Consider the following 20,581-nt stretch of genomic DNA (forward strand, 5'->3'; position numbering starts at 1 on the left):
TATTCATTAGAATTTTTGTTTCATTTTGGGTCAAGGAGTTTGTTTTAATCCTAAATAGAGATCAGATTATCAAATAAAAACAGAATAAATAGGTGACTGTATTTTTACTTACCATGCTCTAAGTAACATTCATAGAAATGTGAATCTCTGACTAGTCCATGGTTCTGGGATAGATATATAATTTAGGATACAGAAAACATTAAGCATTGCAGCTAGGAAATAAAATGTGTATTTTGTCAACATAAGAATGTCTAGCCAGAACACATTTAATTTGTGTCCTATGGATTAAGTGAACTAACTTTAATTTATTTTTAACAGTTTTGTCTCTTCTGTGTCGAATTACTCACTGTGGACCAGCCCTCTTCTTGCTGAAAGACTATTTACACTTAATAATCTTGAGCAATAGTGTTTGCACCACATGCTACAATGGCATCATTTCACCTGCCGTGAAGCCACATGAGGAACAGCTGAAGCCACCTGGAGAAGAGGAAACTAAAGGAAGACCTCACTACTATTCAACTTCCTTGTGAGGAAAGAGGAGTGGCAGGCACTGCTCTCTTCTCTGTGGTGAACAGTGATAGAACCTGAGGGAATGGCCTGAAGTTATGTCAGGGGAGGTTTAGGTTGGATATTGGGAAAAAGATTTTTACCCAGAGGGTGCTTGGGCACTGGAACAGGCTCCTCAGGGTGGGGGCACAGCACCAAGCCTGACAGAGCTCAAGTTGTGCAGTGCTCTCAGGCACAGAGTGTGATTCTTGGGGCTGTACTGTGCAGGACCAGGAACTGGACTTTGATGATTCTTATGTGTCCCTTCCAGCTCAGGATATCCCATGATTTTATGAAGTGCGCCTTGTCTACCTACATGATCTATGGAAATCATAAACAATGCCATTCCATAGGCATGAATCAGGTTTTATTTTATAATAGCAAAAGAAGTTTGGCCTTCAGTAGGATGCTTGGAAAAAACCTAAGTCTGTCAGTGTTTTATATTGATTAGACAGCTACATCCCAGATCACCTGTAAATGGTGGAGTAAACAAAGAAACCATCTTTATTAAGGAAAGGATGTCTGAGGTCACTTTTCAAGTTTTACTTCCAACAAATTCCTTTGTTGTGTTTTCTATCACACCTTCAAAAATCTATAGCTGTTTCCAACACTGCCTCCTTTTTTCTTGATACTCTGACTGTTTGGATTATTCTTCCTTTAAGATTTTTAAGGAAATTTTTTAATGTATGATATATGTTACAGAATTATGCTAAACTTTACTGGGCACCTTTAAAGCTAATGTTGTTTGTCGTCTAACTAAAATACATGATACTCCTACAAGTCAAACTAAATCAAGAGCTTAAGCCCTCCAGGTCCTTGTTTCTAAGAATAAAAGTAATTGAGTCTTCAGGCGCCTGGCATACACCTTAATTTGTCTGTTTGTCTCATAGCTAATTGAGAAAGATTTCATTCTTGCCAAGTGACACTTTGTCCAGAGTTATAGCAGCGGTAGGGAACTGAGTAGGATTAAGATCTTGTTCATGCTCAGTTCTACTGTGTTACTGATCTCTGGAGAGTGTCTCACTGCAAAAGAATTATGGTCCAAGGCAATTTCCTTTGTCAGCTGCTGCAGCTTTATAACTGTAAAGGGAAAGACAGGGGAGGACACAGAGGATAAAGAACAAAAATGAGACAAAGGAAAAAAGCATGAAAGTCGGCCCTTTTAAAATAACTGTTCTTGTCCATTACTGAAATTACATAAAATTCTAAAAGACTACAGTGTATTTTCTTAGCACTGATGGAAAACCTACCAACATTTGTTTCTAGCCAGAGAACATAAAACTGAATGAAGCATGCTGATGTCTTATATTAAAGTTATAGTAGCTATTTGTTCAACATTTAAACCTTGAAGCATGGGATAAATATTTTTTCACAAGAGTTGGATTATTAAATCTCCATTTTCTAGTGAACCTGTTTTTTTCTGCCTTCCCTACTACTGAAATTTGAATATCAAGAAGGTTTTTATATGCTGTTTTATTTCAATGTGCTGTATATGTATTAGTTTCATGAAGAGACAGACAAGGTCTATATCCCTAGAAAACATGGGAGATTGTTCTTAAAGAAATTAAGAGAAATACTGATCTGTGTGATCTAATAGGCTTTTGGTATGGAAACCAAATTAAAGATATTTGCAATGCTATTTATTGTTCATGGAATATTCTCTTATTTTGGTGAAGGTTTCTGCAAGGGAACACAGGCCAGGTACACTGAAGTTTGTTGATAGGTGCCTTGTGGGCCATTATGGAGCCTTTTCTTACTTTGTTCTAGCACCACCATATAATTCAGCAGCACCTTAATTTATTTTCAGTCCTACAAGGGATACTTTTTTCCTCTTCTGACAAATAAATATTTTTGACTGCTGTTTTAATGATCAGTAAATATGATGGACTACAGACACAGCACTTTGCTCAGGGAGGTATATGGCAATGTATATTCACAAAAACACATAATATATTATTAGTAGAATTGATGATGCAAATATGCGCATTATGGAAAAAAAAATTATTGAATATGTCAGTAATCCAGAAATATATATAATATACATATTTCGGTGTATATCCCCCCCATATATTCTTTATGGAAGCACATTAAGAATCAGTTACTGAATGGCACTTGAGTAAGTAGTTTTATGCATTGGACCACTTTCAAAATAGTAGTTACAGATTAACTTCTGTACATGACTTGTTATTCTCTTTAACCTATCAGTCTCCATACTTAATTCTTAAGGTGGCTATTGCAGCTGCAAATCTTATTTATAAATGTTCATCACAGTATCTATGTACGTCCATACCTAACAGACATTGCCCATGAGAGTTACATTTGTTGATTAAAACATTGATGTTTATATACTAGCTAATATTAGACAAATTCAGGACATGAGTGCGAGGATATAGTTGGGCAGGATGGGAGAAAAATGTTTTCTCCAGTAAACATTGATACACAATAGTGCAAAAATTACCCAGGATAAAATTTGGTATATATAACTTCTAAGAACTGCCACAGAACCTTTTGCACATTTTTTAGAATTTTCATATTTTAAAACCAACCAAACAAAACATTTAGCATATGGAACATGTCTAGTGAAAACTTATTTCTGGAGTAGATCCTGTATACTAAGACACCTTGTAGTTCAAGGAGTAACTAAACAGAATCTGGGAAATGAGATTAAGGCAGAAAAGAAAACAAAATATCTAAAGGGTATTCACAAAGATTAGCTAAATTCACTTTTCACAGAATAACAGCAATTAAGAAAGAGGGAAGTTCAGTGAGGGGATTCTATTTGACATCTTGTATTTCAAATAAAGCAAATAAAATTGGTTAAAGCTGGTGGGCATTTTTTGGAAGAAGTCTCCAGTGAAGAGATGTCTTGAGGAAACTCCCTATTGATTAGAATTACATTTCAGTGCATGCCAACACAGGAAGCAGGTGGCTTTTTGACTCCAGGTTTATAACTACCACAAATTAAGGACTACATCACCAACATTATCATAATCAAACATGTGCCAGTGTTGGCTTGGGCTGTGTGTCACAGTTTGCTGTCAAACCACACATTGCTAATAAAAGACGACATTTTGCACTGGTGCTTTGGCTCTGAAAAGTGCTGCAGAAGAATAGGGGCATAAATATACGCATCATTACTTTTCAAGGTGCAAGGAGAAAAATTACTTTGTGGCCAAAATTTTATTTGTTTTTTTACCTAAATTGAGAAGTAATTTTCTGAAATTTTGACATAACTAGATTTAACCAGGTAGTCTTAAAAGCTGTTCATTCTCCTTTCAAGAAAATACAACAGCTTTTTATAAAGCATCATTTGAAAATACTCCAAATGACAAACTACTGTTGACTCTATGAGTTATCAGTCAGAAAATGAATACGAGAAAGCAGAGAAATATGCAGCAGAAACAGCTATGATTTATGCTAGTGCTGTTATAATCACATCACAGCACAGATTTTTTCTGAATAACTCAGTTTAATACTTTGTGTACTCATATTTATCATAGGTCTGTGCAGACACAGAGAGAATGTTTTTATCTAATTATGATGTCTGACTTGAAATACATTTAGCACAGATGATAGTTTTTAACCACTAATTTCAATTTACATAGTTAAGTATTATTTAAGGATTAAATGACAGCAAACAAGGAAACAAGCCTACACAGGGTTGTAAGGCTTTTGTCTGGAAATCATAAACTTAATGAGAGCCATTATCTCCTAGACACTTGTCCATGAAGACTGGGGGTGAGCATGGGGTTTAGAAAATTTGTGAAATTTTGACTGCAATTTGTCAGGGCATGTTGGACAAAATCTATTCACTTACTTGAAATGGGAGAGGAAAAAAGAATTTAAATATTGTGGCACTGCTTAAATAACTAGAACATTTGAATAACTGAATAACTGTAAAAATCATGAACACAAGAACTTGGCTTCCTTCATTTCAGTTTATTAGTAATTATGCTCTTATAAAGACAATTCACAGTCACTTCATTAGCAATTAAGAAAGAAAACTTTAAATACCATGAGCACATAATATAAAACTGAAATTTCCTGAAGATTTACTGAAGATATCACTGCAATAAAATATTAGATAGGACTTCTCAGAAACTATTTTGTTTCCAAAACATGAAAATGTCATAAATAAATAAGAATTTTAAAGATTTAATAATATTTAGCAGGAAAAATATAATAATATTTTTCCTCCAGGTACTTGTCTAAGACCTGTGAATTCACTAAAATATCTTGCATCTGCAGGGCTATTCTGAGTTATTCTGAGAGAAATACAGAATGAACAGTTCAATCTGTTCGCGAACTCTATGAAATATGGCTTTAAGTTAATTTTTACCCAAAAAGGAGTGGCTGAATTTGGTCTAAGCAGCAGCAAAATAACAGAGGAGAACGTGTACAGGAGGAGGACCAGGACCGCTAAGACGATCAGAGCATCTCTTTCATGAAGGCAGGCTGAAAGAGTTGGGTCTGTTGAACCTGAAGAAGAGAAGGCTCTAGGAGATCTTACTGCTGCTTCTCAGTAATTAAAGGAGGTTTATATAAAAATGGGGAAAGAACTTCTACCAAGGCCTACAGTGACAGGACAAGGGACAAAGTAGAAGAAGGTAGAGTTCAGACTGGACATAAGAAAGGACTCTTAGAGGATCAAGGTGGTGAGACAGTGAAACAGGATGCCCCAGGGAGCTGTGGATACCCTGTCACTGGAAGTGGAAAGATAATAGTTTGTACTGATTTTTCAAATACAAATTGCAAAAAATCCCAGAAATTATAAATAATTATGCGTAAATATTGTTTTCACAAATGGTATGACATTTTAAATAATGCTTTTGTCTTTAATACTGAGTATGTTAATTCACAGAACACTTGCTAGGACTTTTGGATACCCTTAATTCACAAATGCACATATAAATACTACTAAGATAGGTATATGTTAATTAAAAGCGTACTAATGTTTTCCCTGTCCCAAAAAATGGTTTCCATTTCTCATTGTTTTTTCAATTTTTTTTCTTTTTTTTAAGCATAGTTTGCTTCATACGAACTTCATTAGGTGGAAAATAGCATTTTTAGCTTTAGTGCCTATACAGGTCTAGTTTGCATTTCAGTATATATGAGATTAGCAATATTGTTGAATATTGCCAGCACAGACATAACTTACACTTGTCATTTTCATAATAAAGATATCTGAATAAATTTTTGGCTAAGAGCACTACAATCTTCATCTTTCCATAAACTGATGGAGACTAAGTAATGTTTTTCCTATTTGAGCACCCACTAAAACGCGTTTGACACACTTAGATTTCAAACATTTCACCTTATGGCTTGTTTGACAATTTTAATTGCAGCAATCACTTGGCAACAGATTATGTTGCTTCCTATTGTATTGTTTCTGATCTTTTCTAATGCAATTGTCATCCTTATCTCACATTGCCTAATGCCTGATTACCTAACAAAACAATGTCCTTTTTTTTTATTCATGGTGTAATGCTTAATTCTAACATGCAATACAATACAGTACATATAATACAAGAAGTAATGGGTTCAAACTGAAAGGGTAAAACTGAAAGGGTAATTTAGGTTAGATACACAAAAGAAATTCTTTATTATACTTTTAAATATATATATATATATAAATATTATTGGAGGGTGGGGGAAAACCATTTTTTTTACAGAGCTACTGCATTTTAATTCTGTTGTACTGATATTTTAGTGTAATACCTTCTAAACTGATAGTCACGTTCCATTGATGAATTACACAAGATTATTTGCTTAACAAAAAGAAACAAGGTTATGTAAGTGTTTAAATTTAAAATTCATCACTTTCTGCTAACAAACAGAATGGAGTGGGAAGAATAAAGGGGTTTGGATTAGCAGAATAATGAGGTAGGAAGGGTTGACTTCAAATAGAGCATAGGAACAAATTCTGGAGCCAAAAGGGCATTTTCAGCAGTTGGTGGTGGCAATGTTGCAGCATCTCAAAGGAAAATAGGTACTGAAGGTAAGTGTAACTCAGAAGAAAGATTTCACAGTTTCACTCAGAAGAAAGATTCTACCATTAACAGCAGAGTCAAGTAGTAGCAGTAAAGCCTGAGCACATTTTAGGACTTGCCAGCAATTAGTGCAAATGTCAACATATGACATATTCAGGGTCTCAGTGGTTTTACTGAGACTTGGACGTGCAATAATACAATATGGAAATTGATTCCATACTATCTGCTTGATAAAGCAAACTCTTTTATAAGTTCTACTGAGCTTTTTTAAGACTGACAGGAAAAGCTGATGGGTGAGATATTTGCACTATGATTAGTTTTTCTTTTTACAGATGCCTGAAAAATAATAGCTAAAATATAAACTAGGAATTGTGGAATAGCTGTAAAAGCACACACTCCCTCCCATGAAACAAGGGAAGAGAATGGAAGATTATTTTCAAGCTCACAGATGAGATTGAAATTAAGAAAGTTATCTTTTCTCAAAACCAAGGGCACACCAGCAAAACAAACCATCAAGCTGAATTAGTGTGGGCTTTCATGTGAAATTAAAGAATAAAGATCTGATGCTTGTTTCAGATTGGTATCAGTATTGATTTTTCAATAACAAGCAAATAACAGAATACTATTTCTCACATAATTAGAAATCAGTCTCGAATTTAAACTAAAGCATGAGAGATTTTACAATCTGTTTCTATAACAAAGAGAAGGACAATTTGAGGATGTACTACTTATCTCAAAATATTAGAAATAATGAGGAATAATAACAGTGTGATGGAAAAATTTCTTAGAACTTTACCTTTGTGGCAGCATCAAAACAAACAAAGCCCGTGCTGAAGTCGATGGTAAGTCCCATAAGATGACTCTCTAAAACACAGGCATACGTCTTGCACTGTAAAAGAAAAATCAGAGAAGGCAGTTACCACAGAAGACACTTCTTAAATGTTTTTCTAGGACCACTGTTTCTGAGTCCTTATTCTAATGTTTATATACCTCAAAATTATTATCAGAAATAAGTCATTTGTGTGTAAATATGTCAATTGTTTTGTATTTCAAATAAAAGGATTTTTATCAGTGATGAAGATATCTAAGACATATAAAAACAGGCGTTGCTTCCATTAGGGAAAAAATGAAAGGTTCAGAATATCCTCAGTGGCTTACTAATAACATTTTCTAAAAGGAAAAATTTATTATTTTCAAACCTCCTTATTTTTTTTCATACCCAACAATTTTTAAGGCTAATATAGTCCTTTTATCTTTTCAAGCAAAAAAAAAAAAAAAAAGCTTATATAAAGCATCTCTTTAGTAGACTGTTTCTTGTGGTTTTCTGTTGTCCTAAATCTCAGGGAAAAAGCTCGTATTTCATACCATTTAGCAGCTAAATGGAATTATCTGAAATTTTTTTTTTCTTCAGATAGTGGATCAATATATCAATATATCTCAAAGGTTTCTATGAGAAACCTTGGAATTCTGTAAGACTTTAGCATTCTAATGTTTTTAAATATATACTTCTATTTATTGCCATAACATCCCACTTGAATACACACTGTGAGACATTTATAAGTGAAATTTTTAGCATCAAGCTGTGCTTGAAGGCTGACTGCAGGTGAAAAATGACAGACTTGTCTTTTTCATCACAAAATACATTAAAAAATCAAAACATTTCTAAATCAGATTCAAGTTCTTTAAATAAATTATTCTTATTTTAAAGGCATTTTGCCCTCCAGATTAAATGAAATACAGCTATACTCTTCAAATACTGCTGTAACTGCTAAAATTATGAAATGAGAACAAAGACTTCCATGACCCATAATGTGTCAGTAAAATCAAAATACAAATTGCAAATGTGGGAACAATGTGGGTTACAAATTGTAAGTACTACAAAAGAACCTATGATTATTTTTGGCATTTTGATTATAAAGATAAATCAGATGCCTTTACATATATATTCTTCTTGTAAGAGGGTGCTGTTTGGATACTTAATGGTCTTTCATAGAACACAAGAAGCTGGAAGTTGCATTAACAGGTTCTAAATAGAAAATGCAATGAAGGAAAATTGAAAACTTCATACTTAGTGTTTATATTAACAAATAAAAGTGGCTTTTTATTTTTTTCCCTTTGATCAGCTACACCATGAGACTGTTATGAATGTGTAAATTTTGATTGTAAATCAATGCTGAAAAAGAAGACGATATTGCCTTTGGTATTATCTCATTAATAGAAGAAAAAAGTGTAAAGTAATATATTTCACAGTTACTTATAGTTAATTAAGTCACATATGCAAAACTTTTCAAGCTTTGCATGCAAAGCAAAAAATGTACGGTTTTGTGGAATTACCTTGCAAACATCTTACAAGATGCAAATTGCATTTTGTAAATGTTGAAGATCTGCAACAGACTTAGAGCCTTTACTGGAAATTAAATGTGGCATGGAAAATGTGCATCAGATTTAAAATACATATTGTCATCTAAAGTTTTCTAACCTCCCACCTCAACACCAGAGGCCAACCCACAGTGTGCCCTGCAGCACCATGCTGAGCTGGCACAGCTCCCTCTGCTTTTAAGCCCAGAACTTGGACTGGCTAATTAGCCTCACTGGGAACTTAAGATTCATGAGAAACAGGACACACCAGCCTTGTTTCAAGGCTGTACTGAAAAAGCAACCTACTTCCAAGACTGAAGGGTATTTCTACAAAATGCAGTGCTCAGTTTGTGGAGAAATATCATCTTGTTCAGCTCAGTGTAGTTCTTTACAGGAAGAAACTGCAGATCACTAGTAGCAGCTGATTATTTAGTTATTCTTTACTTTTATAAAAGACCATTCTATGCCCTCAGACTATGATTTCCAAAACAATTCAGAGAAGAAAAAATGTGAAAATAATAAAAAGATCTCTGGACAGCGAGAATTTAGTTTCCTTGGGGAAGAATGTCCCTTCGTTTTTGCAGGTGTTGTATCCATTTGCACATGATTCTGGTGACAGGTCAGAGTAGGGATGTGAACTTTCAGACAATGGTTAACTCTTCTAAGACTTTTCTCATCTTTATTTTCTTTAAGATGCCTTTTAATTCAGATATTTGGAGAAAACAGAAAGGCAAAAATTGTTATCAAGGTACAAGATAATTTAACATTTCTTATACATCTAACATTTTAAAACTTTAAGTGACTATGAATAATAAATACTGTTGGTATTTGGTTTGGTTGCTGATTTCTCTCAAGAACTCATGAAAACCTCATCAGAACTGAAGTATCCCCTTCCCAAAAGAAGCAGAACACGCTTCAGCAGTCATTTGCTGTTCTTCCTCAGAATACAGAACGTTAACTTTGGTTTATTAATAATTCCATGGGTGAGGCAGAGGCTGAAGGAGACAACTCGAAGCTGTTCCTTAAAAACTATTCCCTCAATATGCACCGTTTAAATTATGGAAAGAACAATATATTTTGAACTTCATGTAAGCCCTCTCTGAAGCTGAAACAAAGTGAATTTTAAAGCTAAGACTTAATTCAGACTTTTAAACTCAGATTCAACTTCAATGAAAACATATGTTAAAGTACTGTAACTTAAAACAGTTTACATAATAATCCTTACATTAGAGAACAAACAACTACAATACAAGCAAGGACAGCAAGAAAAAAATTCATGAGGCAAGAGGTGAAAATATTAGCTTAAAGTAGCAGGAACATAAAGGGAATGTGACAGGCATATATATAATTGCACATCATTAGGGAAGTTATAGTAGTCACAGATTCTTTGTGCAATAATGCAGTGAGAGAGTAAGGAAAAAGGATTTTCATTTCAAGTATGTTGTTTTTTAATAGGAAATTATGAAAATGGATTACTATCACTTACTACATTACAAAACTAATTAAAGAGTGAGTGTAACACATCAAAATGACACCACTGTATCATTGTATCATGTTATTGCTAAATTATTATCAATTTGACTATGCCTCTTCTAATATATTTATTTTCTAAGAAAAAGCAACTGTTTAATTTTTAGTTTAGATATACCTCTGGCAGAAGCTATGAATTAGGTTGAAACAGAATTCATTATATATTTATGGTAATGCATTTAAAAATATTTGAATTTGTTATATATTCTTTGAAATTAGATTAGAATTGGCCCCCTGATTAACCTCTTCTGGAGGTTATAGCCAATGAATAAGAGTTACTTGTTGCATGATTATGGAGTAGCACACAACACAGTTGAATATTTTTAAATGGTAGGTTTAAACTGAAGTTATATTTTCAAAGCTATATTATTTTATTGTAAGACAAACCTACTGGATTAGCATTCACTTTAAATATGAATATTTAGATCAACACAATTGCATAGATCAAAATTTTAGTAAAAATGTACCATTGACAGCTTAATTTTGAACCTCTCACTTTTTTTCTTCTCACATAGCAATGAAAGACCTTGTTAGAAACAAAGTATACCACCAGATTTTTTCTGCATCTGCAGGTTGGTAGCTGAAAGCAGTAATGGATTGCTAAAAGAAAAATGAGGAGGCAAAAGCCATTTATATTTAAAATATTCCATATTTTTTTCCAAATCATGATATAGAAAATAAAGAAAAAAAGGTGAAATAATGAGTGTGAGTTCCACAATAATATTCTATCATGAGAAGCCTGTTTTTCCACTTTCACAGATCTGCTATAATCAACCAACCAATCGATCAGGAAATCATTACTTTGAGTTCTTAATTGCTACATTGAACATGAGGAGAGAGGAAAAAAAAGGTAAAAATATTAAGATGAATCTGAGATTAAGATTATAAAGGAAACTATTTTGGAGAAGCCTGAAGGCAATTTTGAATAAATGCAATTCTAAAATTCAAAAGAAAAAGCTAAACCAGGAATGCTACAGTATAAATCAATCTGAAAGTAGAACAAATATGAGGTGGCTTCTGAGATAAAATTTATTCAGGAAAAATGTCCTATATTCTTTTACTGATGGCATAGCAGTGCTACTATAAAGTATGTTGCAGTGAATTATATAAGTCAACAACTCTCAAATATTTAGTGGCAGAGGATAAACATTATCACAAGTTTTACACAGAAAACCTAGTCTTAGATTTTCCAGCATGCGAGTACAGCTTAAAAGATAAGAATAGTTTTTTATAAAAGGTAACAGCATATATGAATTTAAAACAGGAAAGCCAAGCCTCCCCTGACGCCTCTTGCAACAAAAGTAGCTGTGTGTCAAAACTGACAGCGGGGTAGTTTTCGCATATTGGATCTTCATGAGTATATACTACTTCAGTGCATCTGCATGTGGTGGTTTGCAGGTCAGAAAAGGGCTAATATATAACTAACTAACAGTTTTTTCTGAATAAAAACATGCCACTGCTTGCATTCCCAGGAGGACACAGAAAATGTGTGAGCCAATACTTGCACAGGCTAATATGCTAATACGGCTCAGGTAGGTGTGTATCACTGTTGCCAACAGCAACTAAAGCTGTTCTAACCACATGTATATTTCATTATTAGAAAATCAATATTACAGTTGGGATTAGGTGAATTACAACTGTGGTGGGTGGCTTTTTTCTCCTTTTTTATGTCAAAAAGTCATGACTTTTTGGTCATGTGAGAAGCTATCTTTAAACACGCTGATATGTAATTTTGCTATAAAAAGTCACTAGTAATCTGTATTTGAATGTTGTCCATCACTGCGCTGACACCTAACAATAGAGCACATACACAAGGAACAGGAAATGGGTGAAGAAAGAATAATGCATGTGAGGTACAACTTCTTCTTACTTGTACCTAGCAAGTACTTCACTCAGTATACTCTCATTCCTGCTATTAGAAGGACTACTTAATTCCTGCAAAGTTCTCTTGTGATATTCAGTAACAAATAAGGTAGTATGCAAGCCAGTAAGAATATCTAAACACCTGCATTTTTTTCCCTGATCCATAGATTGTTTTTCTGTCCGTGAACTTCAGTTAACAAATATGTATCATGTTGTCATAATAACTCAAAGATTGTATTTCAGGTGACCTCTTCTGAAGGCTGGCTTGCAAGCTGTTCGGGAACAGCAAAGCAATTACTTACATAAAACAGTAATAACTTGAGAGCTGCAGGAGGTTGTAAAATTTCTTAATTTACATCATTATTTCATATGGGCCTAATTTTTTAATGTACCAAAAGATGATCAACAAGGCAGTTGTTCTCACCTGTATCCGTTCAACTTCTAAAAAAGTTGCTGTTTGGAAGGCTTTTTCCCATAGTGTTAGGTCAGACTCTAGTTCCACAGAGAAGTAAAGATCTTCTCCAGATTCAGACTGGACACTGAAGCAATGTTTCCGACGGTCCAGTAGATCACTGTCCTGATGAAAACCTGAAGTTATATAATCTGGCATACATCAATTAATATTTTTAATCGCAACATTTATGCGTCAAACCCAGCATTTTTAAAGGCATTTTAAATTACAGGAATAACCACAGTTGCTGAGGAACTGAAAATCAGGGGTTTGGTCTAAACATTGACACTTCAATGAATTTTAAAAATGATGCCTACATTCAGAATGGTACAGAACAGCATATCTCCAGCAGTAACTTCGAATATTTTAACAAATCACTTCTTAAAAATGTTATCAGCTATATTCTTTAGATTAGATACATTCTGTGAAAGTTTTCCACTTTCTATTCACATGAGGAACACAAATATCAGCTTTTCTGACCTATTTGACTTATACACTCTACTCTGGAAGGTTGGTCAAAAGAATATATTTATTTTAAGAAGAATGAAAAGTCCATATGTTCTATTTTCTTTATAGAGGCTAGAGAAAACAAATTCATATTTCTGCAGGCTTACAAAATTAGTCTTTAAATGGAAGCTGCAGGTAGAGACTAGAGTGGCTGCCCATGGTTAGGTTGCTGGCTTTGGTCCTGGAGGAGAACATTACTTTTGGCTTTACTTTCAACATAACATCACATAATGGACATCGGGTTATAAATATTTATTAATTAATGATTGCTAGTATTTGCAATCAGTACTAAACCAAAGAATAAGCAAGTTAATCAGAAAATCCATTCATTAAATTGTTTTAAAATATTTTTTAAACTTCATTTATTTAATAAAAAGGATGCTTTATGCTAAAATTCTCGCATGTAATTTGTTCTTGTGAAAAACAGGTTTGCAGAAACAGCTTTAATTAACTTAGTCACTGCTACATCAAAGAAGTTGCCACAAGTCACAAGCTCACCAGCTGTCAATGCCAATACATCTGGAGATTTGGGTATAAGTAGCCTGCATGCAATTTTCACAAAGTTACCCCATAGCAAAGGGCAGAGTTAAGCTGAGCATAGGAGACTCACGGGACAGTATTGCCTTCTGGTTATACACAACTTGAATAGACCAAGGGGAGCACAACCAGCTCATACAAGCTGGAAGAGTAGCTTATATTGTTCATGTCAGCTCTCCCTGGGGCAGAGAACCAGCAACCAAAAGCTGATTGAGAACAAAATATATACAACAGGAACCTGCCTGAAACTATCACTCTCAGGTATACAAGTAGGCAAGGGGAGAGCAAGCACCACTTTCCCCTTTCCATTCATTCAGTAGTAAAGTGATCGACTTGTTCAAGAAAGCCAGTACAGCATGCATTCATGAGTGCTTCTAGCTGAAGCGTCATTTACAATTTCTAGAAGAATCAGCTATGGAGGCATCATATCTACTCTTTTCAATCATCATGAAAAAACAAGTCACTATGATTTTAAAATGACCAGTCACTGTGGAAAAATCTCCCTCCTTACTTCCATCAAGTGCTAAGCTTAGTAGCTGTACAATATTTAGTCATGTATGAAAAAATCAGCATGAACATGTTTGATCTTAAAAGACAGCATTTAAAAAAAAATAAAAAATCTTGTTCCATATTTTTCTTCCAAATATTTACAAAGATGTGTAGTTGAACCAGTTAGGTGTAGCTAAATAATAGTCTCTGTCCTATCAGAAACACCTTTTGTATTTTTTAGTACTTCTTTCCCCCTTTTTTTTCCTTTTCATTCAGGCCCTTCTACTAAAACTGAAGTGTTAATTCTGTTCACAGTATGTCCTGACCAGCATTCAAAATAGAGGATATAATGTCCAGGTTGTTGCTAATGACATCTATGCTCCATTGCACACAGAGCCTCAAAGCACACAGAGCAGCAGCACTGTGACAAATGTTTAACCTTGTGGCTATGTGTAGCAACAAAAGACAGCATCACAGAGTGGCTTGGGCTTGAAGGGACCTTAAAGATCACCCAGCTCCAACCCTTTATGGCCATGGGCAGCGAGACCTTTCACTTGACCAGGTTACTCAGAACTCATTCAGTCTGGCCTTGAACACTTCTAGGGATAGGACATCCATAACCTCTCTGGGCAACTTGTTCCAGTGCCTCACTACCACCACAACAAAAAATGTCTTCCTAACAGCTAATCTAAGCCTATTCTCTGTCATGAGTACTGTCTCCTACATTCTGCCTTGTCTTGTCTACTACATGCTCTTGAAAAGAGCCCCTCTTCATCGTTCTTATAGAATCCCCTTAGATACTGAAAGGCCTCAGTAAGTTCACCCTGAAGCCTTCTCTCTTCCAGGCTGAGCAATCTCAATTCTGGATGAGCAAAAGCACTGGAAAACCCTCACTCCTCCAGGGCAGAAAAGCTACTTCTTTTAGAAGTAGCACTTCTTGTCTAACAAATCTTAAAAGGGATCTTGAACTCCCTGTGCTTCCAGAGCTAAACCTGATTGAATGGGCCTATTAGCCCAAAACCCAAAGGGCCTCTTCAGCATGGAGTTTGGCAAGACTCATGTGTAAGGTACATGTATTTCCTGGGGAAGGTTTTAGTTCTTCATAGCTACAACCACAGAAGAAACTAAAAATATTTTGAACTCATCTTTACCTATTTATGTCTACTACAGTTAGTAAAGAGTAAGTAATTATTAGTGACGAAGCTTAAAGCTTTTCGGAAACACGACTGTGGGGGATCACACTAATCATTGACTTTAATATAATCCCTGTTTTCAAATGGGACAGAGCTTAGTGCATAGCTGAGTTTCAGAATGCATATCTCTATTTAGCTGGGCACAGCTAAGTTTTGATGCTTTTAAATTATACTCTTAGACTCTTCCAGTCTTATGTGCTTTTTGTGTCTCCTATTGAAAAGAATATGCTGTCTAGGAAAATAGTAGAGTTAGTGCACAGACTGTGAAAAATAAAATGTTAGAAGCTTGATTGAGATTGATCTCTGTTAAAAAACACTTGAAAACTGCAAAAATCTCTGTAGGCTTTGAAGTGATTAAATAAAAACCTATGTATTTCATTATGAAAATTGCCAGTAAGAAAGAATTGTACTAGATTTTACTAAGCATTACATCAAACCCAGATGATGAATAGAAAGCTAAGTGGGATCTACAATAATTATCCAAGTTTTTGCTACTTAGGTATGAAAATGAGAGCATGCTTTGATTTAGGAAAAACCTAATCAGTACTAGGAAGTATTTCCCCTCAGTGTTTTGCATATAAAAAGTTCAGAATATTTCATCAACCACATTATACTGTGACAAACAACACACATAATGGACTCATTTATTATTGGAATTTCCATTCTGTGAAGTTCCTATTCAGAATGAAAACAAAATACAACATTTCCCCAGAAATAATAATTTAACCTAATCATAATTTTAATTTGTGATTAGCTCTAATGTATATACTTGTGATTTTGATATCATCATCTATGATTAGGTCCATGATAAGAGAACTGTAAGCCAAATATATTTAAATTACGTATTTTAGTTTTTCTAAAATTGCTAGCATACATATGAAGTATTCCTTTCCTAACTAGTGGTATTCCATTCTACATGTAAAAAAAGTTATGTGTAAGGTTCCCATTAGTACTGCTTCTGAAACTTTTTCTGCTTTTTCTGCAAGACCTTTCTTTAGTTTTGCATTTCTCCTCATGCATTAAAAATCTGCATTCTAGGTTTATAGAATGTAATAATTTGTGCAATAGATAACTGGACAAATCAATATGTAGGCAAAGCTAAAAGATAGCTATCCAAATGTCTTTATAAAGACAGGAATTTAAAGCACTTTTTTTTTTTAAGGAATCCATCTGGAAATTGTCCAAAAGTCTGCAAATTAAAAAAACAAAAAAACAAAAAAACAAACTTGTCAAGAGTCTCGAAACCAGGTCTGGATGAAACAGGAATCTTCATTAATTAACTTTTACCAAACCACTACTTCAATTAAAATATAAATGTCAGTCTACCCATTTAAGAATCTGCTATTATTATATTCATTTCGTCAATGATGGACACAAGCCAATTTCATGTTGAGTTTTTAAGAACTCTTTCATACTGATAATGATTAGTTGTACCATTTGTCCCTGATGTTCTCGTTGTGAATTAATAAAACTCTCTGAAAAGAAGCCCACAATAAACTTTTAGCAGTGTGCTAATTCTCACTGGAGGGACTGTAGTCCTGCTGAAGGATGGGCTGTGACGAAAGACATTGGCTCACAGCCAGCTTCAGGGTAATCCAGAATCTCTGCTGACAGGACAGTATGACTCCTGCTTGCCTAATTAATAATGATATCCATGTTAAGTGAGAGTAATAAATTTGTCCATGGGAACTAAGCATGGCTCATTAAGCAGGTCCTTCCAAATTAAGGCAGAATGCCTCTTTATCACTAAATAGTGACTTTGCCTTCGCTTCTGCAGGGGTAATCTCTTCTCTTTTGAAAGACTGCTCTTTCCAGAAGCAGCACCACTTCTTTTTGATTACTTGTGTCATTTCATTTAAGTATGATGAGTGCATTAAATACTCATATTTTGGATATTATTTAAACCTGCTAAGATGCAGGAGGCCCTCACCTCTTGTGATAGTCAGTGAGAGTTGAGTTCTCCTATTCTACAAAGCTCTCTGCAACAGAAACAAACATTTGGCACTTTCATGCTCATGGCGTGATTTTTACTCAGGAGATGCTCAAGAATTTTCTGGAAGTCTAATTTACCTATAAAGTTACATGTAATATAGAGAGTGGCACATACATTTTTGCCATGGAACTGTAAATGTTAGTGACACCAGTGAGCAGTTTTTGACATGAACAACAATTCATGTAAGATGGTCAAAACCATACTACATTGAGTAGTAGTTTTTGACTATACTACTTGCAAGACTTTCAAGAAAATTATATTTCAGATGTTAAAATGAGGTAAGAATTCATGTCTCTCATATTAATTATAACAGTTCTTCAAAACACATAAATGAGAAAATGTTTTCTTTGTTAACTAGTTCAGACAATTCTACCAAAAGAAATCGGTCCTATCATAATCAAGATTCAAACCTAGCACCTAAATTCTCTGAAGATAAAAAGCATTTTTCTCATGCAATCTCTCCAAAGCAACTGTAGAAATGAAACACATCATGCCTTTACACTTTCTGGCATCAGTGCCCTGATAGTTTTACTGCTTGTGTCTCATTTTACAAATCAGTTCTGGCTACATAAACATACATCCTTCTTTCTGAGGGCATATAATGATCTACTTCTTCAGCTGGAATTTTCAGAACACTTTGCTTGAGCATCACCATTAGTTGCTATGGTGATGGTTCTAATAGCATTTACAGGCAGCAGGGAACAGATTCATTCCAGAGTGAAAAAAAGATGCAGCTTCTCCAACATATCCTCATTACTCAAGTAATAAATAAATAATATCCATGAAGGTATGCGTTTGTACATAGCTCATCGTATTTCTTCTTCTGAAGAAATTCTTATTTCTTCTTCTTCTGAATTTCATTCTTAAGAAATGTAAAAAAATGTTGAAATTGCAGATATCTATGCATACACATATTTAGGCAAACACAGAACTGCAGAACTAAAACTGGACAGAAAATATTTTGATGTTCAGATTTGACAAAAAGTAAGTTTACTCATGGGGGACACTGTTTATAATTGCAGGAGAAATTTTACTTTCAATTAAATTTCCATTAGAAAGATCTGTCTGATGGCTGGAGAGAAACAGAAAGGTTCCTTCCCTGTATTCCATTAGGTTCAGCATTAAGCTTGAATCACTTTCCTATTGTGTCGGAAAAGGAAAATTAATTTCCTATTTTGCCTGATTAAAAGACAGTCTTGAAGACCCACATTTGAATCAGAGCAAGAGTCTGAAAAGAGGTTTCTTCTGAGTCAGTGCCATAATTGTGTCTATTACTTAATGAACTCTACTGAGAAACTTGTTTATTTTTTTGCCATATGAGGAAAATTTTCAAAATGTTCATAAAACAAACCAACTAATCTTTTGAGGAAATAAATTATTCTAATACTTTCTGGAGAGGCATTAGTGGTTATTTTCTGTCACAGAGAAATCAGAGATGAGTATAATTACGAATAGATACTAAAAAATGTGCTGATCATCTGTTTAGAGAGTTATTAAGGTTTTTACCTCTCCAAATATTGAGATATTATTTGTTGGAAATTAAATTCAAGAATAGATCCCATAAGAATAAATATAATGATAATGGATAGCAATGTTAAAGAGTGATCCTATCTTTTAATTCTGATCCTTTTTTAAAATAGTTTCTCAAATTTAAATATTTGCAGCTGATTTTTTTTCCCCCATGTTAGTTGTGTGTCTGAGGATAGTGTTGTATTTTATATTATAGTTAAAACAGCTAAATCAGTTCTGTAAAATAAATTAGAAAAGGAATTAAATTAGATTATCCCAGTTAAAAAGAAAGAAATAAACAGAGAAGCAATAGCCCCCAAATCTGCTTTCTGGGCTGCTCTGGGACTTCCATTCTTCAGACTAGCAATGGCTGATTTAAGGACAGGGACACTTTTGCTGTCCTTGGGAAGAAACGTTAAGATCTACCAAAAAAAAAATTAGTTTCTGGGCAAAATTCGACCATATTTTGATATTTTAAAGATATCATACTGAAGATGCTGCATTTCCATGGTATATAGGAAGAGAACCTTCCTTATATTTCCAGCTGTTGGGAGTTGCCATTCTACTGGCCATGGTGAGAACAGGATACTCTATATTTTCTTAAAGTGTCTATGCACCTCTTCAATAAGAGAAAAACCACCTGGCTCAACAGCAGAAGTGGGCAAAGACATTACATGGAAGAAAAGTGCTTTTTATTCTCATTTTTGTCAGTTTTTGTGTTTGGGTTTTTCCCCCCATCTTTAGATGTACTTGTTTTAAAGGCAGGCAAAGATCTCTTAAAGGTCTTCCTCATGAAAGGCACAAACACTGGAAGGGGAAGAATTAAACTAGATTTAACAGAAGTTTGGAAAATTAACCACCAGACTGATTATTTGTTATATTAAAAGAATTACCTACTTGACTGCATACTCTTTCTTATTTAGCTTCCTTTCTTATTTGCACAGAATTCCTTACTCAAATACCTTGTCAATACATTATGTCAAGGTGGGAGTACATTAGAATAGCATAGTGAAAAGCATTTGTGTTGAATATCACTATGTCAGAAATTTTGTATAAGCAAATGTGTAAAATAAATTATTTTACATGTACTTGCTCATAGTGCTAAGAAAAAAAAATTAAAAGGACTGTGATAAAAAGGCTCCTATCATAAAACAACAAGATAAAGGTTTTTAAAGAAATTAATATTTCTGGCTTCACTGCTGGCTCTGGCTGTTGAGAGTAATCAACATTTAGGCCTCCACTGAGAAGAGAATGCACCAAATGAAGTTTTGAATAGTTGCCCCTGAGACAGGAACACTTTATTTCATATGAGGATTGGAACACAATTTTGGTGAAAAATAAAAATTATCACTGCTGCATTAATGCCTAGAGTCACAAATTCTTTGTGCAATAATACTGCGGCATCTCAAGCAAAATTTAAGTATTGCAATAGCCAGAAATAAAGATAAGAAAAAACTAAAATAATTAAAATCCATGACCATAAAAGAAGAGAAAATTGATAAGTAAGAGAAAAATGTTTCACAAAAATCTACTAAAATTGATGAGTTAGAGTATATTAGCTCATACAATACTGAATCACTCCAATCTTTAGAAATGGTCTGATTAGATTAAGTTA

At 34.2% G+C, this 20,581-nt stretch overlaps 1 protein-coding gene across 2 annotated transcripts in view; it reads right to left on the reverse strand.

Annotated features, from left to right (window-relative positions):
* The window catches only part of SNTG1 (syntrophin gamma 1), a 311,971-nt gene that overhangs the window by 14,664 nt on the left and 276,726 nt on the right, over positions 1 to 20,581 (reverse strand). For both annotated transcript variants that reach the window (XM_054284649.1, XM_054284651.1), the window contains exons 15-16: positions 12,712 to 12,864; positions 7,333 to 7,425 (exon numbers count right to left, since the gene is read on the reverse strand). In XM_054284649.1, coding sequence (XP_054140624.1) covers positions 7,333 to 7,425; positions 12,712 to 12,864 — 246 coding nt within the window. The remainder of the gene's footprint in view (positions 1 to 7,332; positions 7,426 to 12,711; positions 12,865 to 20,581) is intronic.

This window comes from Melozone crissalis, unplaced genomic scaffold (assembly GCF_028551555.1).
Source record: "Melozone crissalis strain CALT ecotype California unplaced genomic scaffold, PUWL_Pcris_2 ptg000042l_1, whole genome shotgun sequence".
Taxonomy (NCBI): Eukaryota; Metazoa; Chordata; class Aves; order Passeriformes; family Passerellidae; genus Melozone; species Melozone crissalis.